Below are 27,796 nucleotides of genomic sequence, written 5' to 3'. Positions count from 1 at the left end.
ATAGTATAGACCTGGATGAACAAAAGAATAGAACAAATCTGAAAATTATTCTTCAATAACAAAAAGGCCTTTTACATTAGAATAAAATGCATGCTTTGGTCAGAGATATTGGTTCTGCATAACTCAGCCCAGTATTTTTTTTGTTTTTGTTTGCAATAACACATGTCTTATTGCAGAATAAGAGTTGCATCAATAGATTTCCAGCAATAGGCACCCTCTTCCTAAAACAGAAGTGTAACACACATGGATACTGAGTGTGTTGAGATGAGCTGGATGTGTATGTAGCACTCAGACAGTATTTCATTAACTTTCAGTATTTGTTGTTGAAGGTACCAGGTTGCAGCGTTGACCTCAGAGGCTTGTTACTGTGGCAACCAGCAACATGGTTTGATGGCCAGTGAGTGTTTCAACACGTCTTCCAATGGAGGGACAAAGGATGACGGAGAAAGACAAAGGTGAGACAGACTGTTGCCTTTTCCTTTGTCTTTCAGTGTCCAACCACGGCTTCTCTCATGTCTCCATCCACAAGTGACGGAGGATTGCGATGTCCTTTCTGCCATCACATTTAGTCAGAGTGAAACATGCATGTCAGTGGTCCCTGAAGCTTTTTGTGTTGGACTTGTGATGGATATGTTTACTGTGAATCTTTTCTTTTTTCGTTCCTTCAGTGTCCTTGACTTGCCTGTTGGAGGTGAGCATGGAAGTGTGGCTCTCTACAGAACTGAAGGACCATTTCTGCACAGCGTCCGTCTGTCTACGGCTCCAGAAAGAGTGCAGGCTGGGAAGACTTTTGTCATGGAGGTTTCTGGAAACCTGGCCGGACGCCCCAACCAGCCCACAGGTCAGCTGCTACTTCACACAAGTTCTCGGAAATACGACTCTTCAAGTTACACATGGCTTGACTCCTGTGTTATAAATACTGCCTGACTTGGCAAAGATGCTCGTTTTGATAAATATGTTTCCCCCTTGGCTGACAAGTGAAAATGCTTTTTTTTTCCTTCTAGTTCACATAGTTTTGGGGAGTTTTTCCTGATCCGATGTGAGGTCCCAGGACCTCACATCGGTAATTTGTGATATTGGGCTATACAAAATAAACTGAATTGAATTGAATAGTCTGTTTCCTAGAATTTTGTAAAAAAATAAATAAATCTCAATTATAGTTTTTGCTTGAATGGATGGTAATATAATAAATTATGTTATTTATATATATAGTAATTATATCTGATTATGTATTATTATAAATGATTATTATTTAAATTATTAGAGAAAGATCCATGCTCAGGTTTGCTCTGACAGCATTTGTGTTGTCAGTGTTAATGTATTTATTTTAACTTTGAAAAGGTTACATTATTATTACAAATAAATGACGATTGGAAATGAACTAGAAACCAGCTCCATGACACTGCATCTTTTAGTGGAACTTTTTTTTTCTATAATTGTTTGTTTACAACTTCAGACGTAATGTGTAATGTTGACCAAATTATCACAATAATTCATATATTATATATATATCAATTATTTAAATTATGTATTTGTAAATATGACAATGTTATACAAATAACTGCTCGATAGGTACTTCTAAAATAATGATAATGTTTGAGAAAATATTTTATTATTATATTGTGCTGACCAATGTATTATTCAGAGTGTGCTTGTTAATAAGTTTGTATGTGAAAGAATATATTAACGCACAGAGAAAAATAATATCAGTATATTTAAATAATGCTTAAAAAAACACATTTATATATATAGATATTTGTACCATGTATTAATGTTCCCATTTCCCTGTAATTTCTAGGGATTCTGGGTCTGGGAGAGCAGGACTTCTCTTATGTCACTGTTGAGTTTCAGGAAATGACCCCTAAAGGTCAAAGTTCACATAATGTCAACGTGTTGGATGACGGCTCCTTTCTTGTGTCATCTGATTGGAATTTGAAAACTCCAGGAAAATATGAACTAAGTGAGTTAACTTGAGCAGACACATTTAGTCAAATGGTGAATAACGAATCAATGACAAATGTGTATTTCTATGTATCATTTCTCTCATTTTCCGTTTAGCCGTCAGTGTCTCCAACCCCCTCTCAACAGCCTCCTCCACCCTCCACCTCTCTGTCTTGCAGCCCTCTGCAGACGGCTTAGTGGTCTCTGTGCTTCATGGACCCCTGAGTGTCCCCCCCTGCATCCCTTTCCCACAGAAGGACTGCAGCAGTGTGAGTGTGGAGGCAGCATACCTGGGTGAGCCTGTCACACTGCAGGCAGCACTTGGCAGCGGTCCGACAGTGGAGTTTCTTTGGTGGACTACTCACAAGAAAAAAGAGAAAAACATGGAGAGTGTTGAGACAGTTTGCCTTCCCAACTCAGACTGTTTGATCAGCACAGTGGTAAGTAAAATAAGCACTGCTATGTAACTCAAATTAAATCGTGTCTTTTTAATTGACCACAATGAACTTTTAACATTTACCAAAATGGAACAACAAAGCCTTGTAGTCCAATCTAATTGAGGCAATTTTTGCACATTGATCAATGACAATAGCTGTTTTAAAATGTTTTTACATTACAATAAATCAATGATGTTAAGGACAGCTTGCTCGTGTTTACAGTCTGGCTTCTTTGTGAATTTTTTATACCAAAGATTATATCAATAACAAGCTAAAAACGGTGTTTTGTTCCTTCTTCCGTTATTTATTTAAAGTCTATCATCTTTAAATGTGTAGGGATTGCATATTTTCTTTAAAAACAACAACAACATCAACAACAACAACACAGGATTGGTTCAACCTGTGTAGAATGTCGGTTTGGTAAGAATAATTCAGTTAAAATGTGCATTTAATTAGAATTATGAAAATATCTGATAGCTCTGTGGTCAACACAATCAATGAAATGTAGCAGAGTTTGGGTGAAACTATCATAAACTATGGTCTGACAACACAAGCAGAACCCATCACTAACAGCCAACATTAATAAGAATTAAACAATAAACATTTATCAAGATTTACACACACTGTTTATATAATTAACCTTTCTGATTTGAGAGGGGTCAAGGGTCAACACATATAATGTGAACAGTCCACATAAGCATCATAACTAATCAATAATGTAAGCATTTATTTAGTGATTTATTATTATTATTATTATTATTTTACAATTGTTTTAGCAAAATCCTGATGTGTACGTTTCTTCGATATTAATTGTAAACCAAGTAAAAAGGAGGGCGTGATAACCAAGACTAATATATTGTTCTCAATTGGATATTTAATGATTATAGCGATTTAGGATGATGAAAATGTGTTTTTGTTAATTAAAAAGTCGGATGAATAAAAAAAAAAAACATAATTATGAATGCCCTCCAGAACTGGATCTTTGACTCAGAGGGAGTTCACACGGTGTCAGTGAACGCCTCCAGTGCCTACGGATGGACACAGGAGACAATACACATTGTGAGTTATCTGCTTTCATTCACTGACAATGTCATCCTCATTGATTAAATGATAATGCTGGTCATATTTTAAACGTGTCTTATTGTAAACAAATCCCACAAAAAGATCAAAACCAATCAATTGTTAGTCCGTCTCTCAACACCTTCTGACTCCTGTCTGGAATATAAACTGAAGTGCCCATGCTCATTGTTTAGAAACAACTGATTGGTGTGGTTTCAACAGCTTTTGGATAACAATTAAGCTCTAATGCACAGGAATCAATTCATTGTTGTTTTTGGTCTTTTTATACGATTTGTTGACAATAAGGGAAATATGAAATATGATAAATTTGTCCTTTAATCCGTATAATGTGTATTTGTCTATGTCCAAAATGTGCATGTGTGTGTGCTTGCAGGTGGTCGTGCCTCTCGCCGTCTCTGACCTCAGCGGTAGTGTTTCCGTGAATCAGCTGACTTCCATATGTGCCCTGAGGTCTTCTGGGAGTTGGAAGTCAGCAGTTTCAACACACACAGAATTCAACCTGGAGGTTGTCGGCCCTGCCAGCCGAATGGGGTCGGGAGTTATTTGGACTTTCAGTTTGGATAATAGTCCTGGGATGAGCAGGAGAACTGAAGAGTGGAACCTGAATGTGTCTCTTACAATAGCAGGCCGTTACAAAGTGGCAGTCAAGGCCTTCAACCCAATCAGCTGGGCCTCATTCTGCACACACATCCTCGTTCAAGAGCCAGTTGGAGAGTTATTATTGAATGTTCCCAGCGTGCTCACGACAAATCGAAAGCACCCAGTTTCATTTAGCGTCACAGCGGGGTCGAATGTGACCGTGTCTCTGCTGGTGAATGCAACGCTGCTGTACAGCAACAGCAGCTACGCTACAGGAGAGGACACGGTGGTGGTTTTGATTTTCGACCACACCGGGACAGTTGTGGTTGAGCTTCAAGCGGAAAACCGAGTGTCTTCTCAGAACAAAAGCGTGAGAGTGTCTGTTGAGGGGAACAGGAAGTCGTCACCACAAGTTAGGATTAATCCAATGTGGCAAGCATCTACGAGTCAAAGTCCTGTTCACAACCTGGCTGACAATGGTGAGAAAGTGTTGTTAATTTACAGTACACACCTCTGTTATGCATTTTCTTTCAAGAAGTGGGATTTTCTTTTCTTGTAAATATTAAGTAAATTATTGTTTTTAGATTTAATCAATGTCTAAACATTTTTATCCTTAATTATGACAAATTTCTCAAATGAATTAATTTTATTTTTCATGTGGCATATTCCAATGTAATCCTTTTTTCAGATTTTTATCAATTCAGGTATTATACGTTTATCTGAGTTGTTTTATCATTATTTTCTGGCTTTGTTTCTTGCATTTTTCTTTTTAAACCGTCAAAGATGAATGAAAGCTTCAACATCATCAAGTAGATGAATGCTGACGCTGTCTTCTAACCTGCTTTCTGTTTCTTTTTTTATCACTATGACTTTCACTTAATATCTTCGAACAAGCAAAGTTTGATTTCAATTCAAGTTATAGATTTATTTTTTGTTTAGAGCTTATGATTTAAATTGTGTTTCATATTTTTTCTCAATATTATCTACCTAAGATCTTCCTTGTCGTCAGTGTTTTGGTTAATTTTATATGAATAAATAAAAAAGTAAAAATTAAACATCAAAGTATGGTTTACATTTGTACTCCCTTGTAAAAAATAAATGTTACAAGAAATATAATTTATATTTATATGTGCTCCAATATCTATTTTGTCTCCTAACAGTGCGGATTTATGCAGCAAAGCAAGCTTATCCCACAAATACAGATATAACCTTCCTGGCCATGGCTGGAGTAGCAGACGCGGTGGAGTTCCTCTGGCACTTTGGAGACTCAAGATCAGAAAGAACCACCTCAAGAACCGTCACCAAAAGATACCACAAACCTGGCCGGTATGAGACACAGATGAATTCTTCAAAATATGACGTACATGCTTCTTTGTCTCTTTACATGTGTATTTTACTACAGTGTATAGACAGATCCTTCCCTGAATAGTATTTTTGCCAGCTTATATGAGCAAGTATTTACAACAATTACCCCCCCTCTCTTCAATGTAGGTATGCTGTAGTTGTCGTCATGTCAAGAGGCCGGACCTCCCTTACCTCCGATGTGTTCCCACTGGTAGTCCAGAGGTCAGTGAAGCTCAACCGGCTGGTCCACCAGGCGTCTGTCCTGCAGAACCAAACGGTGGCGGTGAGCTGCCGGCTCAATGTGGGTACTGACGTCACCTTCCTCTGGAGCTTTGGAGATGGCTCATCCAGGCTGGGACAGAGCACAGAGCAGCATGTCTTCCACAGGCGGGTTCCCTATTATTTTTAATTAGCTTTATGGAAGCTTAGGAAGGTCGTGGATGTTTCTAATACAGCTAGACTTATGTTATTGGTGTATATGTTAGCTGATATATATAGTAAACAATTCCAGTGCAGAAATGCCGAAGGGATTTAATTTAGAATTTTCTTTTTTTCATAAGAAACTTTGTAACCAGAGACCACTGAAAAGTTTATTTTAAAATGTAACATTTTTCCTTTCAGCACAAATCTTGGTCACAATTCATAAATGATACTAATTTGTGTGTTTTAATGTTATGTCCATCCCATCCATCCATTATCACCCGCTTATCCGGGGTCGGGTCGCGGTGGCAGCAGGTTCAGCAGGCCGACCCAGGCTTCCCTCTCACCCGCAGCACTTTCCAGCTCATTCTGGGGGATCCCGAGGCGTTCCAAGGCCAGCCGGGAGATATAATCCCTCCAGCGTGTCCTCGGTCTTCCCCGGGGCCTCCTACCAGTTGGACGTGCCCGGAAAACCTCTAATGGGAGGCGTCCAGGAGGCATCCTAACTAGATGCCCGAACCACCTCAGCTGACTCCTTTCGACACGAAGGAGCAGCGACTCGACTCCAAGCTCCCCCCTGATGTCCGAGCTCCTTACAACTATCTCTAAGGCTGAGCCCGGCCACCCTACGGAGGAAGCTCATTTCGGCCGCTTGTATCCGAGATCTCGTTCTTTCGGTCACGACCCAGAGTTCGTGACCATAGGTGAGGGTTGGAACGTAGACCGACCAGTAAATGGAGAGCTTTGCCTTCCGGCTCAGCTCCCTCTTCACTAAGACGGACCGGTACAGCGCCTGTTTTACTGCTGCAGCCGCACCGATCCGCCTATCGATCTCCCGCTCCACCTTACCCTCACTCGTGAACAAGACCCCGAGATACTTGAACTCCTTCGCTTGGGGTAGGCAGTTTGCCCCCACCTGGAGGGAGCAATCCGCCGGTTTCCGGCAGAGCACCATGGCCTCAGATTTGGAGGTGCTAACTCTCATCCCTGCCGCTTCGCACTCGGCTGCAAAACGCCCCAGTGAATGCTGGAGGTCACGGTCCGAGGAGGCAAACAGGACCACATCATCCGCAAACAGCAGAGAGGCGATCCCGAGACTCCCGAACCGGATCCTCTCCGCCCCCTGGCTGCGCCTAGATATCCTGTCCATGAAGGTCACGAACAGGACCGGTGATAAAGGGCAGCCCTGGCGGAGGCCAACACCCACCGGGAACGTGTCTGACTTACTACCGAGGAGACGAACACAGCTCCTACTGCAGGCATACAGAGACCGGATGGCCCGTGCCAACGGGTCCGGCACCCCATACTCCCGCAGCACCCCCCACAAAAAACCCCGAGGGACCCGGTCGAAAGCCTTCTCCAGGTCTACAAAGCACATGTAAACTGGTTGGGCAAACTCCCAGGACCCCTCCAGTAATCTTGCAAGGGTAAAGAGCTGGTCCACTGTTCCACGACCGGGACGGAATCCGCACTGTTCGTCCTGAATCTGAGGTTCGACAAGCGGTCGGAGCCTCCTCTCCAGCACCCTGGCATAAGCTTTTCCCGGGAGGCTGAGCAGTGTGATACCTCGATAGTTCGAGCACACTCTCCGGTCCCCCTTCTTGAAGATGGGAACCACCACCCCGGTCTGCCAGTCCATGGGCACTGTTCCCGACCCCCATGCGACACTGAAAAGGCGTGTCAACCAAGACAGCCCAACAATGTCCAGCGCTTTCAGCATCTCAGGGCGGATCTCATCCACCCCTGGCGCCTTGCCACCAAGGAGCTTTTTGACTACCTTAGCGACCTCTGCCAGGGATATGGGTGAATCCACCCCAAAGTCTTCCAGCGCTGCCCCCTCTCCGGGGGACATGTTGGCCGGGTTTAGGAGTTCCTCAAAGTGCTCTTTCCACCGCCCGACGATGTCCCCAGTCCGGGTCAGCAGTTCCCCCCCCCTGCTGAGAACAGCCTGGGGTAGACCCTGCTTTCCCTTCCTGAGCCGTCGGATGGTTTGCCAGAACTTCCTTGAGGCCAACCGAAAGTCCTTCTCCATGGCCTCCCCGAACTCCTCCCATGCCCGAGTTTTAGCCTCCGCGACCATCGTCGCTGCAGCCCTTTTGGCCCGCCGGTACCCGTCAGCTGCTTCAGGAGACCCCTGGGCCAGCCAGGCCCGAAAGGCCTCCTTCTTCAGTTTGACGGCTACCCTCACCCCCGGTGTCCACCACCGGGTTCTAGGGTTGCCGCCACGACAGGCACCGATGACCTTCCGGCCACAGCCCCGAGCAGCCGCGTCCACAATAGAGGCTTTGAACAAGATCCACTCGGATTCCATGTCCCCAGCCTCCCTCGGGATTTGTGAGAAGTTCTTCCGGAGGTGGGAGTTGAAGACCTCCCGGACAGGATCCTCTGCCAGACGTTCCCAGTTCACCCTCACTACACGTTTGGGCTTGCCAGGTCTCTCTAGCCGAGTCCCCCGCCATCTGATCCAACTCACCACCAGGTGGTGATCAGTTGACAGCTCTGCTCCTCTCTTCACCCGAGTGTCCAAGACATACGGCCGCAGATCAGATGATACGATTACAAAGTCGATCATTGATCTCCGGCCTAAGGTGTTCTGGTACCAGGTACACTTATGAGCCACCTTATGTTCGAACATGGTGTTCGTTATGGACAAACTGTGGCTAGCACAGAAGTCCAACAACAAAACACCATTCGGGTTCAGATCGGGCAAGCCGTTCCTCCCAATCACGCCCCGCCAGGTTTCTCTGTCATTGCCCACGTGAGCGTTGAAGTCTCCCAGGAGAACTATGGAGTCGGCAGGCGGCGCCCTTTCCAGGACCCCTCCCACCGACTCCAAGAAGGCCGGATACTCCGAAATGCTGTTCGGTGCATAAGCACAAACAACAGTCAGAGCCTTACTCCCCGCAACCCGTAGGCGCAGGGAGGCGACCCTCTCGTTCCCCGGGGAAAACTCCAACACAGCGGCGCTCAGCCGGGGGCTCGTGAGTATCCCCACTCCCGCCCGGCGCCTCTCACCCTGGGCAACTCCAGAAAAGGACAAAGTCCAACCCTTCTCCAGGAGCTTGGTTCCAGAGCCCATGCTGTGCGTGGAGGTGAGCCCAACTATATCTAGCTGGTACCGCTCCACCTCCTGCACCAGCTCCGGCTCTTTCCCCGCTAGTGAGGTGACGTTCCACGTCCCTAGAGCTAGTCTATGCCGCCAGCGATCGGCCCGCCCAGGTCTCCCGCCTGGCCCGCCGCCCGGTCTACATAGCACCCGACCCCGATAATTCACCCTGCGGGTGGTGGGTCCACAGGGTGACAGCTGCTCCATGTTGTTCTTTCGGGCTGAGCCCGACCGGGCCCCATGGGCGAAAGCCCGGCCACCAGACGCTCGCCGACGAGCTCCCCTCCTGGGTCTGGCTCCGGGAGGGTGCCCCGGTTTCCCTTGTCCGGGCAAGGTGGCTACAATCCGTGGGCTGCTATTCATCAGGGTTTATTGAACCGCTCTTAGTCTGGGCTCTCCCCCGAGACCTGTTTGCCTTGGGAGACCCTACCAGGGGCTGACGCCCCGGACAACATAGCTCCCAGGATCACTGAGCCACTCAAACTCCTCCACCACGTTAAGGTGGCGATGTAAATGTTATGTGTTTATGAGAAAAAAGACTATTAGCCGATCTATCATTATCGTATATCTTTTAACTCAAATAGGTTAGTTGGTCAAGCTATCAATCTAATTATTTGTTATGGACCAATATATACTTTTAAACATGAATTTCCTCTCAGGTTAAACAAATAGAATATGTACATTTAGTGTGTTTGTGTTTTTACTCCCTGCAGGACAGGAGAGTTCAGAGTGGAAGTAACTGTGTCTAACCTGGTCAGTTCTGCCTCTCTAAGTGGTCACATCTTTGTTGTGGACCGGTCTTGTCAGCCTCCCCAAGTGAAAAACATGGGGCCTCGAAAACTACAGGTACATTTTATCAGCAAAACCTTTACCTCTGTGTACTGTGGTAAAGTAGCTAAAAAGATAATTACATTGCCATCCTCATCTTATGCATCTTCTCACTTCCAGGTGCGAAGATATGAGGTTATCCATCTGGGAGTGACCTATGAGACGGAAGTTGACTGTGACATTTCAGGAGGCCTTCATTACACCTGGGCCTTGTTTGACTCTGCAGGCCGAGCCTTCCCTTTGCCTCTAGTAGACACACGCAGACAGAGCCTCATGCTGCCCAGCCATCTCCTGCACTATGACACATATACTGCCATAGCTAGGGTAAGTAGCGAACAAGAACTATCCCACATTGACCCTTAAACCTGGACCAGGGACTAGATGTCCTGCTCCTGAATAGACAGAACTGAGACTCCAATCACCATTGCTGTGCAGGTTCAAGTCGCTGGCAGTGTGGTGTACAGTAACTACAGTGTGAGAGTGCAGGTGATACCGAGCCCTCCTGTTGCCTTCATCCAGGGCGGCACCAACATCTTCATTAACAACCGTAACAACACAGTGGTAACCCTGGACGGGCAGAGGTCTTACGACCCAGACTTCCCCTTGAACCCAGTCAGGTACAGAACCAGTGTAATGTATGCAGGGTTGTAAGGTATCACTCAAATATGCATTCAATCTTAACACTGTTTCTGATTTTCTTTGCTTCTCAGCTTCAGCTGGACGTGTAAACCCGTCAGCACCATTACCAGCTCCTGTTTCCTCCATGATGTTCCCACTTCGTCCCCTGTGCTTGTATTTCCTGCTAGTTTCCTAAAACACAACTTTGACCAGTTCCAGTTCTCGTTCAACATCCACAGCGGTGAGCGTTCAGCTTCATCAGAGATCTTCCTCACATTAACACCAAATGTGATCGGGTGAGAGTTATAAAAAATAAATAAATGACTAAGGGCCGATAAAATGTGGATGCTATGAAGTACATCTAATCAAACAGTGTATTGCACCTTGATACGCCTTGTGACTGCTGCTTTGTCTCGGACTGTTTCCAACCCAGGAAGGTGTCAGTTTACTGCCCTCAGTGCCAGGGAGAGCAGGTGAACTGGCATCAGTCTTTCTCTGTCAGCGCCTTGTGTGAAGGCTGTGATATTTCTCCAGAACACATCCAGTACACCTGGAGCCTGTACCTGGTCAATGCATCATCCAAGCCTGTCATAGAAGGTACAAAACAGAAAGAAAGAAAAGATGAATGCATTTGGACATGTGCAGTACATTATTTTGTTTTTTAAGAAAATAAATCACCTTAACACTATTCTTTTCTATTCTAGTGCCATTTTGTTACACAGTGGACCTCAGTGCTCCGTCTACCATCATGGAGGGTCCTGCCACTCAGACTCCTGGGACTTCCACCCAGCCTCCACCTGCTGCAGGTGCTTCACAGTTCCCCCATACGGTCGATACCTCCGCTCCTGTCATTCTGAGCCAGAATGCCTCTGAAACTAGTATGGCTGGTGTGTGATTAAAAGCGACCGGCTTGTGGTTGCCTCTGTAAAAACAGATCTTGAGGAGACCTGCAATACTGAAATAGAATATAACACCATGTCATTAAACTTGACTTCCCTCTTTTCCTCCTCGCTCAGATTGGATCGAACCTGAGCCTTCGCCGATCTCTTCTCTCGTGGACATAAGAACAGAAGGACCAGGTAAGCTGTTACTGCCATGGTGCTGATCGCTTTTACTGTTTAAAATAATGTACAGCTTTTCCTCTTGATGTCCAGGAGAGGAGCCCTTTCATCCCCCCCTGGGGGAGTTTGACCCTCCAAAGCCATTGTACTCCTCCACTGAATACCTGCCACTTGCCTTTGACAACAGTGGCGTCCTATATTCAGACCACTTTCTCCAGGGTGACGTTATCAGTGAATTTCCAATTGATTCTGACTCCTCTGCCGACTGGGAGTTTTATTTTCCTCTCTTGGAGAGCGGTGACTTGGGAGGTCAACAAGGTGAGAAAAAACTGAGCATAAATATTTTCTGTGAAGCTTCTTAGATCTGGCGGTCACACAACATCAGTCAAAATCTAATTATTATTTAATTTGGTCTTAGAATGATCAAATTAAAAGGGTTTTCAATGATTCTGTCTGACTTGACCTCTCCTCAAGTATTGTACTGAAGGACAATTCTGACATACTTGTATGGTGTATATTCCACATCATTACATTTGATAGCTGAAGTAATATAGTTACTTCGCAGATTCATTGTAAATAAACATTTCCCTAGAAGAAATTCACAAGCTACCCAGCACAGCAGTATTTAAAGTAATTGAAATTAGCGACCCATATACCAACTACAACATTCAAGTGATTTGTACAATAATGCTTCAATAATTATAATCAAATAATTGTATATATGATTGTGAAAAAATACTTTTACTTTTACATGCAGAAGTACTTCAACACTGTGGTATTGGTTTTATTAAGTGAAAGATGTGACTACGCAAACAACCAAAAAGAATGAATTGTCCCGCTCTTAGAGATCCAACACGGCTACTAGAGGGGGAGGGAGCTGTCAATCAAGCAGAGTTTGGCATGCCCACACAGTCCAGAGAAGAGGTGTCTAATCAGGCACAATAGAAAACACCTGTGGGTGTACAAATGGTTGTTTAGGGTCTTGAAACCTGCATCAATTATGTAATTATGCAGCGGAAACAAACTGTAAACACAACACTGAATTATAACGTTAATATAGCTAACTTGCTACTAAACAATTACATTAGCACCTATATGTACATGTACTTTTCAGCATCTCACGTTAGCCCAACTGTATTGTGCATTAAAGCTGATCCTATGACATATTCAGATTATGATGTTCCCTTGATGAGCGCAGAGGAAGGAGACCCAGGTGTTTCAGCAGGAAGACCCACGGGTGAAGTACATCTCTGCGTTTGTAAATAACTGTTAGTGTGGGAGGTTGTGTGTTAATCACATGCATGTTATTCCCAGGTGTGGATGGTGAGAGCTTCAGTCCAGGAGATGATTCATTTCATGACCCAGCATTACCTGACGACGAGGGGAATAATCTGATGGATTCCAGACCATCCGTTGTGATCCAGGAGCCAGTTTTGCTCGATTTACCCAGAGACCTAGTAAACAGAGGCCTTTTTGAGTCCTACACTGACACGGGTACATTATTCAGGACACTCACAGACACAGATTTCATCTCTCTATCCCCTCCATCTCAGTTTTTAAACACCATTTTCTCTCTCTTTCCATCTTTCCAGGCATTTCCTCCCCTTTGCTCCGCTTCAGACCATTCAGTCTGTTTCCTGGGAGCAGATACATGTTGCAGATCACTGCCAGTAAGTTTCACAACCACAAACTGACATGTTTGCCAAAATGCAATGTGCATTGTCACAGAAGCTACCTTTCCTTATTCATCCTCACATTTGCTACAGTGCATTTACATTTGTATCTTCTTTTTAGTGTAAAATCTAATAACAACGTTATTAATTGTTGTACTTCTCTTGTAAGAGTGATGCACACATTGTTTTTCTGGATTGGTGACCACAGCGGTGTCTAAACTTAAAATCATAATGACCTGTGCTGTGAAAATTTAATGGATGGATCTTGATGCTAATGGGATTGCTGCCTTTTTCAACTCAGAATCTCATGACGGTTTTCTGGGCCGGACTCAGCTATTCATAAAAACCAACTCTGCTCCAAAAGGTGTGACATGCCAGGTGCAACCAGTCAAAGGGAGGGAATTATATACACACTTCAGCATCTTCTGCAGCTCAGGGAAAGAGGTATTTACTGTCTCATACTGTAAACACACACTCTCATTATATTACCTTTGAATGCAAGTCCATTTCCAAGATTTCTTTTCTTGTACAGGAAAAGAATTAAGACAAGTTTGACACTGCATTTATAATTTTTTCCTTTTGATATTAGAGTTCACTTATTATTGGCTCCCTTTTTTTTGCATCAATCCACATACACAGAAAAAAGCAACTTGACAAACGAATGTGTTTAACTCCAACTTTGATTTATTCACACTGTTCCATGCATGCCATGTTTATGCGTGTGTGCTCAAGGACTTACTGTACGAGTACAGTGTCAGTGTGGGAGACGGACCTCCTAGGACACTGTATAAGGGGAAAGACTTCCAGTACTACTTCAGCCTTCCTTCTGGTGACCCCAATGATGACCATAAAGGTAAACTCATCCAGGCACACGCTGAATTATACCTTTTGTAGTACACAAGGATGCTTTATCATGAAAACGTATTGCTGAGAGTCCCTTTTCACTCATTGAGTGATTGATTTTTCTTTCTGTAGTAACTATTTACACAGAGATCAAAAGCAGCATGTATGGGGCGGCCTCTAAACCTTGTCCCGTCACCGTCCGAGTCCAACCAAGCTTCTTCAGAGATGCCTCTTCTTCCCATCTTAATCCTGACCTGGAGCTGTAAGAATCACCATGCCATCACATCAAGTCAGGGTTATGGTTATGTGTATGTTGGAGGATATTGTTAGAGGGGTTCTTTGTATATATTATACACTACAGTACAATGTATAATAGTCTTTGCAGAAGATAGATACTCTTTTGTGTTGCCACAATAGTTTTACAGTACATCTTAACAAGTTACTATCTTACTATTTACACAGTATATTGTTGTGTCAGTCATATCTCTTTCTCTCCAGTTCCGAGTCAGGTCTGAGAAACCTCTCAGCTCTGGTGCGACTTGGAAACAGTGTGGAGATTCGTAACTACGTCAGTCTTCTCTCCAGCATCCTCAACAGACTCAGCCTCGACGCGAAGGCCGACACACGCGCACAGGAACGCACACGCAACGTGCTCATTTGCACGGTGTGTGAACTAGAGAGAAGTGGACAGGTACACGCACACACACACACACACAGACCTATACTAAAACTTAAGATTAATACAACCACGGTTTTTGATTTCAACAAATCAATCCTTTCTACTCAGTCGGAGTTAGATTTCGTTATAGCTTTCCAACGTTTTCTAGCATTTTAATAACATTTAATTCTAGGTATCAATGGTGGACAACATCTGCATTCTGAAAAACCTTTTAGAAGTCACGAGTCAGGTAGGTGGAAGGTTTGTTGACTTTCATTGGCAAAGGGACACTGATGAATACATGCTGAAAGATGATTTTCTCTTCTTTATACAACTCTAAATCTTGTTTAGGTGACATTAGCGAGTGCAAGACGAGTGGCGGTCCACGTTCAGATCATCTCCGAACTGTTTTCCAGTGCTCCCGTCTGGTACTCTCAAAAGACCCTCAACACCCTGGTGGCCCTGCTCTCACGCAGCCTGCAGGCTGCTCTCACTAGTCATGACTTCACACCTGAAATGTCCACCAGTGGTGACATTACACAGACATTAGAGTCAGACCCACATGATGAAATACAAGACTCACTCAGTGGTATTTCCATGGACCAAGGATTACCGATTTCAACAAAGCAGGCGCTGCAGCTTGTAGCTGATATTCTCCAGACTGCTTCAGACCTGATGCTGGTGAGAGAAGACAAACATGGTCTTGTTCATAACTTCTCATGAACTGGCATGTTATTATATTTGTAGCTCCATTTATCCCTCAAATGTCATGTTTTTTCCCCCCAGAAGTACATCTTGTCCCATGAGGCCCATGAGCACAGAGTCGGCTCTGGTCTTATCGCCTTATATGTCGCATACCTCAACCAAACCTCCACAGTCCTCAGAAGTGGCTCAACCATCTTCTACATGCCCGACTCCCTGATCCAGCTTCTGGTTGTTCATCGCAGTAGAGATCCTGAAAGCCGACCGCATCGGCTGTGTGTGCTCAGCGTGCTGACCGAGCTCACCCACAGCCCTTACACCTGGGCCTACTATCCTGAAACGGTGAGCATGATATGATGACACTTAGTGAATAAACAGCAAGGCATTGTTCTCATTTTCCTCTGCTGATTTCCAGCTGAGTGGACCAGTGGTTGACCTCAGTCTTTACAAGTGCAGCTCGAAGAGAAAGATCCCTGTTCGCTCCCTCATTCAGCCAATAAACATCCAGCTGCAACAACCACCACGAAACGTACGACACTATTTCTTCTTTTCTGTTGAGTCCATATGCATCATATCAAGACAGTAGGAGCAACTTGTTCAATGAGAGGAGGTGACCATGTGATCACATCCATTCTGCAGAAGAGCTCTGAGCCTGGGTACGTCCTCCTATGCAGCCAGATCAACTACCACACCTTCAACATTACCCAGGAGCACTTGCGGCAGGCCATCCAGCTGAGTGTGGTGTTCACGCAGCCGCTCAACAAGGTGTTTCCCATCATGCTGCTCTTCAGGTAGACTTGGGGTGGCATGGAGTAGGTGTTATACTCATTATCATATGATAGTTAGAGCAACGTAATACCACAATGTGATACTTTTCATTAGTTTTTGGAGTAAACGGCAAGATTGTGACACAAAACCAAACCGAGAGTCTTTGTTGTGACAGGATGTTTGAGAGGCCGACTCCCAGCATGCACCATCTGCACAAGATTCACCACTGGGAGAGCAACGCCACACGGTTCACTCTGCCTCCATCCTACCTCAGTGGTAAGTAATGTCTTGATTCCATCTTTCAGTTTTCAGCTCCCCCTCCTGGTCTTTCCATCTGTTAACTTACTGGTGTTCTGATCATATTAGAGAGTAAACAGAGAGTCATTCACTACTTAATACCAATAACAAATGATGCTGATTATAGATTAATTATTCTGTTTGTTACGTTTCCTTTTTACTCCCACTGTTTACATCTAGTTAGATACCAATCGTTCTAGAGCGAATCTATCAAATTCATTATACACAAAAAGGTTTTTCTTTTTTAAATACAGATTTGAAACAGAATAAACAGGGCTTTAGCAATTTGTTAAACAAACGTAAAAACGTATGTGGCACATAATGTGAAATTTAAGTCAGACCACTCATTACAGGACTTTGTATTTATTTATTTTCAAAGTGACCTGTATACAGTGTGAGCCAATGCCATCATGATTAACACATTCTAGTTTAAGCTAATTTGCAATGCTGTTCCTAGATAGGGTCCAAGAAACTCTACAAGAAAATACATATGACACAATAAAACAATGAGCATTTAATAACTGACTAACATTAACTTATCAATGATGATTAATAAGTGTCTACCATTTCCCGCTGGGATTGATATAGTACTCTATTCATCCATCTAAAACTTACATGTTTTGAAGTTTCTAATGTACTCTCTGTACTTTTCAAAAATCTGAATTGCCAAAATCCTTACATTTCTAGCTGCAGGGGTTGGCCACCTGGCCCTGCTGAATGCTGATTTTGGGGAAACCCCAAGACACAAGTACCTAAGTGAACAAGTCCGCTACAGTCTCACAGTGGACAGCAGCCTGTGTTTGTCCTGGGACGGCCACCAGGGGGCCTGGACACACCTCGGCTGCAGCACGCAGCAAGCAGATGCAGCTACTGCAGTCAACTGCAGGTAAGAAAGGGATTAAGTGTGTGTGGGCATGAGAACATAAGAAACACACACATGTCAGAAGTAACTGATCATTACCATAAATGAATCACTTCTTGCTTGTCTGTGCTCACTGTTTGTCTCAGTTGTCACCAGTTGAGGCCGCTGACTGTGGTGCGGCAGCAGATCCACAGCAGCCATGACACAACGGATCTGGACCCGTCCCTAAGGTGACCTAACCCTGCTCAGACTTGCATGATGTATTTAACCAGAGAAAACAAAGTCTCTCGGTTACTAATACTGCATCTGTAATTTGGACCTTGGATGTTGGAGCACATGGTCCAGTACCACACATATGGAATAATACTCATTTGGGGTTTAATTTTAAAAATGTAAAAAAAACAAAAATAACAGATAAAAGTTTTCCATGTTCTTCGTATTTGAGAAACAGACATTTGCTTCACCCGACCATCCTGTTCTCTCTCCCTCTCTGTGGCCTTAGTGTGTCCAGTGATCTGACTGTGCTGGGCGTGCTGGTGCTCTGCGTATGCCTGTACATCCCGGGGTTGGTGGTGTGTAAGAGAGCTGACGTTGTCTCTGAGGCGAACCAGAGAATACACTACCTTTCTGACAACTCTCCAGGTGATCCGTACCTGTATGCTGTTACAATCCACACTGGCCTCTGCTCTGCAGCCTGCATGAGTGCAAAGGTGAGATCGTTGTTGGTTTCTTTGAAACAGCAGCATTTGTCACATTGCTTTTAACTGCTCCTGAAAGTGGTTTCATGTTGACATATAAAGTTTGGTAGGATTTTGGTGATGAGGTTTGGTGCATGGATGGATTCATAGTATGATGTTGTGCTACTAAAAGAGTAAATATGACATCCTCTTCTTATGTATCACTCTACAACTGTCTTATCTTAATTAATGTTATGTATCGTAGGTTTTATACGAAAAGCTTTATCATGAATCTTTGATCTTAATCTCACTAGATACACACTGCAAACCTAAGATATTACATTGTATCTTAATCTGGACTGGAGTTTGACTAAATAGGGAAACTGTAACACACAAAGTAATTGTTTATCTATACTAAAACAGATTTAAATGACAATCGGTCTGTGTTTTGTGACGTGTGTGTCACCTGTATTCTCTCGCTCCAGCTTCAATCTCTTGCTGTGATGTTGGTTTGGCTGCTTTGAGACCCTGAATCTCAATCTGAACCTCCTCCTTGTTGCTCTGTCTCAGTGAGAGTGTTCCCTATCACTCCTCCACTCTCACCCTGAGCCCTCGTCCAATGGAGACACATTCCTCATTCTGATTAACCCGTTTAAACAGCAAGATGCAGTCCGACACGTTTCGCTCATTCTTGTTATTTACGTGTAAGACCGGTCACTCAAGAGGCGTTTGAGAAGTCAAAATACCTCCAAGCATCCATGGACAGTGCACTAGTTTGAATTATGTTTTTTAAGGATATTTTCTAATGAAAGTTTTTAAAATAGCAACATCAATGGCCTGACTTGTAAACTGCAGTGTTCAACCTCTATTGAAGTGTGCATGGGTTGGTTTCCAGATTTGAATTAAACTGAGGTGTCCTTATAAAAGTCAATTCCTGTCGTAATGTGTTTGGGAAACCTTGTTTTTCAGGTTTACATAGTGCTGAATGGTGAAGATGGGTTTTCACAGACAAGTGAACTACAAGTCCCAGGATGTGCTCTGTTCAGGAGGAACTCTCAAGACACCTTTATATTAAGGTAATCCAACTATCTCCTACTTTCAACACGACAAAATAATAAGGTGTTAATTTTTTTTTTTCACCTAAAATCAATACACGATACGGAACACTTTTACTACAATACGTAAAGTAGCTTTCCGTCTGGTTTGCTCATTCATAAACTCTGTCTCTGTCACCACAGTGCAGCAGACAGCCTGGGCCCAGTGTGGGGGGTTCACATCTGGCATGACAACTCTGGACCCTCCACCAACTGGTACCTCAAACAAGTGGAGGTATTCGAGGTAAAGGCCACCTGTTGAGTGTTTGTAAATGTGTTGTTTCTTCTGTGTGTGGACTTTCACCATCGAGATGCTTTTCTGTCTCCTTGTAATGCAGGTGAGCAGAGGGCATGTGAAAGCACGTGCTTGGCTCTTTGTGGGTCAGTGCTGGTTGGCTGTGAACAAAGCTGATGGCCGGGTGGAGAGAATGCTGCGAGTTTGCACTCATGGAATCGGCTTCGCTAAGGTAGAGCGCTCAGGTACACATATGAACACTCAGTTACAAAAGAACAAACATCTTTTAATCTCTTCTCCCACGTGGTCCTGGACCTCCACCTGTATACTTGCAGATTTTGCGTCTTAAGCTTTCTGACTACATGGCCGACTACCACATCTGGATGTCTTTGTACAGCTGCCCCTGCCCTAACGCGTTCACACACACTCAGAGACTTAGCGTGAGCCTGCTGCTACTGTTGGGATACGCGTGTGTCAACACAGTTATCATATCACAAATGAATAATCGGGTAGGTTGAAAAACAAAACAAAACTTCCGAGTTTGAAACTTGACTCATGAGAGTTTTAAAGCATCTTTCCCATAATGCTGTTGCTCCTGATCCCTTGTTTGCAGTTGCCATTCGAGCTGGGCATTATAGATCTGTCAGCTATTTCTCTGACAACCGGAGTATTAAGTGTGGCGGCAGCGTCGCCTGCAGCTGTGATTGTATCTCTCCTGTTCCGACTGCGTGAGGTCAAGCGGATGGGGTCAGTAGTCCAACACACGGAGGGGAGACGGAGGGACAAGGACCCTTTTGGAGGTTTGTACTTAAATGAAGTTAAACACATCATTTCTCTTCTTTCTTAGGAATGGGCAATGAAAATAATGCCTACCAAGATCACATCAAAATGTCAATCTACATCTGTCAATTTGAATTTTACAAAATGAATCTGCTTTATCCATTATTTTATATTTACTCTTTATGCATTTTCTTCTTCTCTTTTCTTGTCTCCTCACACCCATTTCCCTTATTTAATCTTTTTTTGTCTCGTGACAGATGCCCTTTCATTAAATGACAGTGTGTTCAAGCCCCATCTCTATTGGAGTGGTCTTCAGCAGTGTGCGCAGGACACCTGGAGGAAGAAACACCAGGTTACATCTTGTTCTGTTTTCTCTCTCTCTCTCTCTCTTTCCCTCTCTCTGTCTTTGTTCTCACATGTTCCATCATGCCTATCTGACCCTTCCTCTTGTGTTTGTAGGGCCCAGACCTGCTGTCAGTGTCCACTACTATTCTGGAAAATAAAAGCACAGGTAATACACCTGAAATCCAATCAGATGTAGACACAAGAAAAGAGGACTCTCTTGAAGTTAAGAACTACATAAGGCCAACGCTTCAAAATGTGTTGCTGATTACGGAGAGGAACAATGTTGATCAAGCCCCCCGGGAAAAAGAGATCTTAGATCTTTTAAGTGAAAGCAGCAGGTTTCCTGGAACCCAGAGAGCTCTTTTGTCCGGTATGAGGGATGTAGGTCATGCTATTCAGAAGGAAGAAGATCATCAAGGGAAGTTTTCATTGGACTGCAGCTTTGAGGAAGACTGCTATCACCAGGCACCAGCACACAACGCTGGCAGGCTAAAAGGGAGCGGATTGAGACCGTTATCTCAGTGGTGTCACTATCTGGCCTGGACACTGTGTCTGCTGTGGTCCCTCTCCTGCCTCGTGCTGTCTGCACTGCTGGGACTGAGGTAGTAGATGTGCGATGGCATTACATTGATGTTTAGGAAGATGTATGAATGGTCAAGTGTGAAGCCAGTGGTGTGGATTATACTTAATTTATGTATTTTTAATATTTACTTTTTGTACGTATGTATATTTCGTATTATAACTGTATGTCTCAGATTCAAAAAGATAACTGTGTTTTCTTGTGTCAGATTCAGCAGCAGCAAAGTTCTGCTGTGGATACACTCTCTTTTCTTCTCTCTCATGTTTTGCATCTTCCTCATCCAGCCAGCCGTGGTAAACAAATTCCAGCCTTTTCTAAACTGTATTTCACATAAAGAAACATGTACACCTCAATCCTGAAGTAGAATTACATAGAAGAGAAATGCAATTTACTCTTACCTACATTTAAGGTTTTGCTTTGTACATAAAAACATTATTTTCCTTTTCCAGATTCTTTCAGTGGCAGTGAGTGTTTCCTTTTGGCACAGGAAAAGATCCGACTTTCATAGCTTCTTCAGTATAAGAGAGATTGAGAAAGACACTCCAACACTGTGGAGCCACAGCGGTGCTCAGCAACCAGCAGAGCAGCTCGGGACATCTGCTTTTCCACAGGAAAGATGCTCATACCTTGAAAAGGTTGTGGCCAGACTATCCTATTTTATTCTGTTCTCGTCTCTTAGTTTCTATTAAAAGTATTATTATTAAAGTATTATTATTAGCTTCGTAAAGTGAATTGTCTCTGATGAACAGCTGCTTGGAGCTCGTCAGCGAGCCCGGTACCTCCGTCTTGTGCGCCCACCAACTCCAGCAGAGCTGAGGAAAACCTGTGGAAAGAAAAGAAGAGAGACACTCATCCATTCCACTCTCAGGTGTGCGTGTGTGTTTGTGTGTGTGTGTGTGTGTGTGTTTGTGTATGTGTGCACCTGTTGGTATATGATTTAAAACTGTGGCAGGAATTTTCTCTCCTCCCTCTTGTCATCCAGGGATTTATCACTCTGTGGCTCCATGCTTCTCCTGATGCTATGTATGAGTTATGGGGCCTCATTCACTGACCATTACCACCTTAATAAAGCTGTCAGAACACAGTTCATAAGGTAACCTGCACACGCATGCTGTCTCCCTTTGTACTTGTTGCTGTCCGACACAACAGTCCTACTTTACCTTTCAACAGTGGCCATGGTGATGCCTTTATGTCTATACAAACGCACGAGCACTGGTGGAAGTGGGCACAGAGCAGTCTCCTTACTTTACTGTACAAGAACGCATCATCCACAACTGAGGTAAGCTACAAATGTTCTGCAGTCATTCACCCCTCCACGAAGGTTTCTAAAATACAATGAAAAAGATTTATCCATCCAATATAATTCAATGAAAAGGATTTACCTTGACCATGTGTGTAAGTCTCGATACCCACTGAAGAAATGTCCCTTTCGAAGGAAAAATCTCAATTTGTATTTCGTCATGATGAAACCAAACCAAATGTTCCCCAACAGTCTCACATCTTGATTGGAGAGCCAGTCCTGAGGAAGATGGAGGTGTCCAACTCGTTTCAGGGTCAAGTGGGTAACAAAAGGAGACATGCCTCTCCATCTGGTATCAGACTACTGATATAACCGCAATTAAAATGTTTACAAGTATGCACCATCAACATATATGTTTGAAACTATTCTGATTTTGCACACATTGAAAACAAAGCTTGGTAATAGTTTTCCATAATAATTAAAGAACATAATATTTTATTCCAGCACATCCTACAAGACATCATTGAATTTGCACTAACTCCTCCTGTAGAGTGCACTGTTTCTCAAACAGATATACTGTAGTAGTCCAGTGATAACTTTCAATACCTGTCAAGGTTTAGCATTTATTAAATTTAGAGATGAATGAATTATTGTGCACTGTGTTTATTAACGCTACCATTGTGTTACTAGAATCATCATGTTTGATTTCTGATTTGTTCTGACTCTGTCACTGTGTACTCTGACGGTCCATGACTACTCAGGTCTCAGTGCCTCCAAAGACATGTTGTCACCTGGGCTGCTACTTGGGACCAAGTACTACAGTTGGCTTAGGCCACACCAAGTAAGAGACGGACAAACGGCAGAAATGATTGATATTTTAGTTTTTCCTCATGAGATTTCTGCTGAAATGGTTTTCTGCGGTATTGTGGGTAATATTGTCACGCCATCATTCCGTTGTCCTCTGCTCCTCTCCAGGTCTAATGCTGCGTCCAAACTGAAGCTGCTGCATTCAGGTGGCTGGCTTTGCAGACAGACTGTGTCTGTCCAGTTCACCTTGTTTAGCCCCGCCCCCAACTTGTTCACCAGCGTGACCATGCTCTCAGAGCAGAGCCCAACCGGCGTCCTGCTGCCCTCTGCCAAAGTCCACTCAGTTACACTGTATCACACTCCTGCTGTGTGGGACTATGTTGTCATGGTGTGCCAGGTAACATGCTACATTGGCTTGAAAACTAGTCTTCAACACCATAAAGACACTAAACCGCTGAAGAAGCAAACTCTACAAATGTACACAACAACATATTGTTGATTGAGTTGCTTTTTAAAAGACAAAACAAACACAGCATTGCACTGAATAACACTAACATTGGATTAACACTGTTCACTCTCATGAGATCTTAGGTCCGTTTTTGTCAAAGGCCTTAAAGCTAGGGATGGTAATCTTGAGAAACTAGCACGCTAGATTTTTTTTAATGAGCCAACTGAAAAAGCTGCAAAGCCACTCCCAAAATGATCACAATGAACGTAAACAATCAACATGGCCATTGTTAGTTATCACCGCTCATGCAGCTAGCAGCATGTGTACGACTGCACAGGTACAGTGCAAGTAGGACGTACATTGTTGTTATTATTATTATTTTTTTTTTTGTCAGAGCATTTCATTTACTGATTGCTATTGGGACAAACCGCATGTATTTTCTTCTTCCCCTCCAGCTCCTCTTCCTCATATTGTCTCTGCTGCAGCTCTGTAATCAAGTGTACGCTATAGGGCAGCAAGGGCTGATGGGATACTGGAGGACACCTTTTAACTGTCTGGAAGTGAGTCGTCCACATATGTATAAACACATACATTTAATATTATATTTAAAAATATGAATATCATTATAATTACAAACAAATATCAAAAGACTTGCACACAGCTTGAAAAGACAGTTGGCACATGGAAACCTGCACAGGCACGCAGACACACTCGGCCACACACCAATGCAAATAAGATCACAATGCCCTAGCTTAAAGGGTAAAGTAACCTGTAGCTCTTAAACCAACACACCGGGGAAGTTTGTAGGTCAAAGCACACATCATGGTTTCAACTGTATGACATGCACCTGATTATACTTTTACTGCTATAGAAATATACCTCACGCTCTCTCTCTCTCTCTCTGTTTTGCAGGTCAGTTTGCTGACGGTATCTTTATTGTACTATGTTTATTACATCTATCACTCCACCATTATCTTTGAGGTTGTGGAGCTGCTCCAGAGACATAACTACACGGGACATGTTGATGTCAGCCTGCAGGCTAGCTCGGAACAAGTGAGAGAAAGAAAGAGACGGGGAAAACAAATATTTATTGTTGAGAAAGCAGTTCACTGCCTCCCCTGCTTTATTTGAACACGGGAACATGAGAGAGCATCATCTTTTAAAGAGATCATTCTGAGTATTTAACATAATTACAATGTGACTAAATAAATGACATTACATACAACTAACTGGTAGAAAAGTCCTTTAGAGAGATTATAGTGTGGTTTTTAAAAAAAAAACGACAGCAATGATTAAGAAGTATTTTGTGTCTGCAGTATGTTCGTACTCTGCGTGGCATTACGCTCCTTCTTCTCACCATGAAGTGTGGCACTATGTTGAGGGTGAACAGGACCTTGGCATCCTCTGCTGCACTCCTCACCCGGTCACTCTCCAGCCTTTTCTGGCCGACGGTAATCTCCTTGTTGCAACACGTCTGCTCGTACGAGTTAGGAAAGGTCTTCATTCCATTCTAATTGTTACCTATTGACGTATTGTTTGAACAAATAGCTCACAGGTACAGGTGACACGTCTTCAAGTCACATACGACTGGATCATCAGATCGAGTAATAAAACCATCAATGTGGTATTCCACATGTTGTGCTTTCATACACTACAGTGTAACACCCTTTCTTTGGCAATGATAACATAATGATAACAACTATCAACTGCTTGATTGTCATGAGCCCTATTAATATTCTGCATTCCTGTCCAGTTGGACTTGGAAAATGAATGGAAATTGTACAGGCAATTTCTGTGCATCTCATTAGTGCAGTTTGTTTTCTGTGTCCTTCCCACACGTGACATGCTGACATTCTTTTTCTAGATTTTCACCCTCTTAAAGTAGCATTTTTTGACTAGACAGAACAAAAAATGTCTCAATGTCTCAGTCTTCTGTTCTAGATTTCAGGTCTTATCCTGATGGTGGCGCTGGCCTGCGTTGGGAACCTTCTGTTCGTACAAAGATCCCTGGCCTTCTGCTCACTTCCTCGCTCCCTTCAGACCTTGCTCTGTCACTGCTGGGGTTTCAGGGCTGTTTGGGGCCTTCACCTCTCTGACCATGATTTCCTTTACCGTGGAGTTCTCTATCTGTCCTCTGTGGTGTGGACAGCAGTGGTACATATACATATATCATATAAAGGGTCTTTTACTTTGTAAAAATGGTGATTGCCGCATGTAATAAGGCACAACTTCTTCTCAGTGGTAGAAACAATCTGTCAGAGTCCATGTTGTGTTTGAACCGCCATCTGTCTTTCTCACAGGTGATGGGTGTGGTGTCCTCCTTGGTCAGACGTGCTAAAAGATCTCAAAGCTGGGGGAATGTCTTCTCCGTGGCAGAGTTAGTTGACTACATCAGACGGAGGGTCTCTGAGCTCACTGGGCAGCGTAGACGAGCATGGATTGAAAATGTGGAAGGGAGGGTGAGGAAAAAAAAGTTGCTCTGTCCATGAAACTATCAAACTGAGATTATTTTATTGAGAAAATACATGTTGGAGATTTGAAAGTTACTGTGTATCATTTTAAATATATTTAATTGTCCAAATTATATTGGTGTGAACGTCTGAGATTATGGTCTGGATTAATATCTCATGCTATTGGCAATGCTTGTGAAGAACATTTTTCCTTGTACGTCCTGTAGCCTCCTATCCTACCTCAATATTACACATTACACCACCAACTTACATTTGTAGAGTTTACATTAACTTTGCCCTCTGGTTTTTCAGACTTATTTCTTTGAAGAGTTTGAAAGCTTGGTCGATGAACTATTGTTCAGACTCAATGCCCTCTCAAGCAGTCTGCACCCCCCTCCGCCACCCAAAGCCCATCACTACAGGGAGGAGGACAGTACTGTCATCCGACAGGAGCCCTCCGACACGGATGCACAGGTGAGCTAGATAAAAGAACCATGAAGAAAAGACACACACAGTGCATGCACCCATACACTGTACATACCTGCTCACATACAATACACTATTTTTAAAACAGTATGATTCTGTTACAGGACTGTGTAAAAACACGAAAAACAGAAGGGGCGATGATGCACGATCAGACAGATGTCAGTGGCCATGGAGAGACCGTACCAGAATCTCACCTGCTCAGGTAATAACATGTAGCATATACTGCAGCATGTACATATCATGAATTACAGTAAACTGAAAATATATTTCAATTAGGTGTCAAAAAAGAAAGAAGAATTTTCATGTTTTTTTTTCTGTATGACACTGAATTACCAGGTCCAAGCTTAAAGTGGAGATGCTGCAGAGGGGCCAAAGGGGAGTCCATTCCTCCTCTGTTGTGGTATGGGATGCTTCACAACAACCTGACACAATAGCCAAAGAAAGCCTAAAAGGCAGAGAGCTCCAGACATATTTAAAGGCACCAAACCACCTTTTCCTCCCGGAGTCAACATCACGCACCAGGACAGAAAATACTCAGGAGAAGCCCGTTAATGAATGGACTCAAACAAATGACAATTGCTGCTTAACTAAAACACAGTCCACACATACAGAGGTTGTGGTGGAAGTTTTAGTCCACCAGGAGTCTGGAAGCGTTATGCCAGATAAACAGTAGGGTCCCAGATAACAATGGTTGATGGAACAACCATTGCAAGGTTTCCTATTCTATTAAGGTTTACTGTATTGTACGGTGTGTGTGCCAATCATCTTATTCATCTGCTTAATTAGCAAATAATATTACTTAGATCACATAACCAATCTTCCAAGAATGTTTGATACTTATGATATAATACTGCATAACTAGTTGTTTCATGACTTGTTTAGTTCAATGGTTTATAAAACAAAAACACACCTTTTGTAATGCATAAATAAATGTAAGAATAAATGTATTTTAGTTAGATTCCTTAAGAGCGCCAGCTATGTTTTCATTGAGTTGTACACCAAATAAAGGGATCCTTTAACTTATTGAAGTTGCAACCTGTCAATCCAAAATATATTGTCTTAAGTTTATTTTTATTAACGCGTCAAAGTTCCATATATCTGATTTGTATAGCACAATTTTTGCAAATAATAATAATATTTTTTTAAATAAGAATACCGTTAATATAGGATATACCCTCTATATATTGGTATTTATGATACTGACTTGCTATCAAAATATCTCAAATGTTGCTTTGAAGACTGGATTGTCATGAATATTCATTGTTTGTTCATCTGAGGTGTATGGAGCTAAATCCAGGCCAATAGTTTTGATCATTTGAAAGAAAGATTGGCCTGGATTTGGCTTCATTGAGATGAAAATGTCTCTCAAAGTTACTCTCAAATCAGCATGTAATCTAGCACTAAATAAAGTCTCTAACATACTATCCCCATGGATGT

General features: G+C 43.2%; 1 protein-coding gene across 1 annotated transcript; it reads left to right on the top strand.

Annotated features, from left to right (window-relative positions):
• The first annotated feature begins 390 nt into the window (after nucleotides 1–390).
• LOC117749913 (polycystic kidney disease 1 like 1) lies at nucleotides 391–27,328 on the top strand. Its single transcript, XM_034560732.1, has 53 exons — nucleotides 391–455; nucleotides 669–841; nucleotides 1,799–1,960; nucleotides 2,059–2,381; nucleotides 3,832–4,516; nucleotides 5,198–5,363; nucleotides 5,529–5,768; nucleotides 9,621–9,753; nucleotides 9,856–10,059; nucleotides 10,171–10,352; nucleotides 10,446–10,649; nucleotides 10,787–10,950; nucleotides 11,058–11,159; nucleotides 11,370–11,432; nucleotides 11,508–11,732; nucleotides 12,729–12,908; nucleotides 13,007–13,084; nucleotides 13,389–13,531; nucleotides 13,820–13,940; nucleotides 14,063–14,192; nucleotides 14,429–14,621; nucleotides 14,782–14,838; nucleotides 14,940–15,269; nucleotides 15,375–15,632; nucleotides 15,706–15,819; nucleotides 15,933–16,081; nucleotides 16,234–16,334; nucleotides 17,043–17,241; nucleotides 17,364–17,447; nucleotides 17,720–17,927; nucleotides 18,864–18,970; nucleotides 19,133–19,232; nucleotides 19,327–19,455; nucleotides 19,559–19,732; nucleotides 19,837–20,023; nucleotides 20,261–20,355; nucleotides 20,463–20,950; nucleotides 21,137–21,221; nucleotides 21,378–21,563; nucleotides 21,678–21,796; nucleotides 21,911–22,021; nucleotides 22,099–22,207; nucleotides 22,421–22,486; nucleotides 22,930–23,009; nucleotides 23,144–23,372; nucleotides 23,879–23,983; nucleotides 24,336–24,476; nucleotides 24,740–24,874; nucleotides 25,365–25,577; nucleotides 25,724–25,882; nucleotides 26,186–26,347; nucleotides 26,464–26,561; nucleotides 26,696–27,328. The coding sequence occupies exons 1-53, from the start codon at nucleotides 391–393 to the stop codon at nucleotides 27,030–27,032; spliced, it is 9,051 nt and encodes a 3,016-aa protein (XP_034416623.1). The 3' UTR covers nucleotides 27,033–27,328.
• The last annotated feature ends 468 nt before the right edge of the window (nucleotides 27,329–27,796 follow it).

This window comes from Cyclopterus lumpus, chromosome 20, assembly GCF_009769545.1.
Source record: "Cyclopterus lumpus isolate fCycLum1 chromosome 20, fCycLum1.pri, whole genome shotgun sequence".
Classification (NCBI taxonomy): Eukaryota; Metazoa; Chordata; class Actinopteri; order Perciformes; family Cyclopteridae; genus Cyclopterus; species Cyclopterus lumpus.
This window is presented reverse-complemented; position numbering and strand designations above follow the sequence as displayed.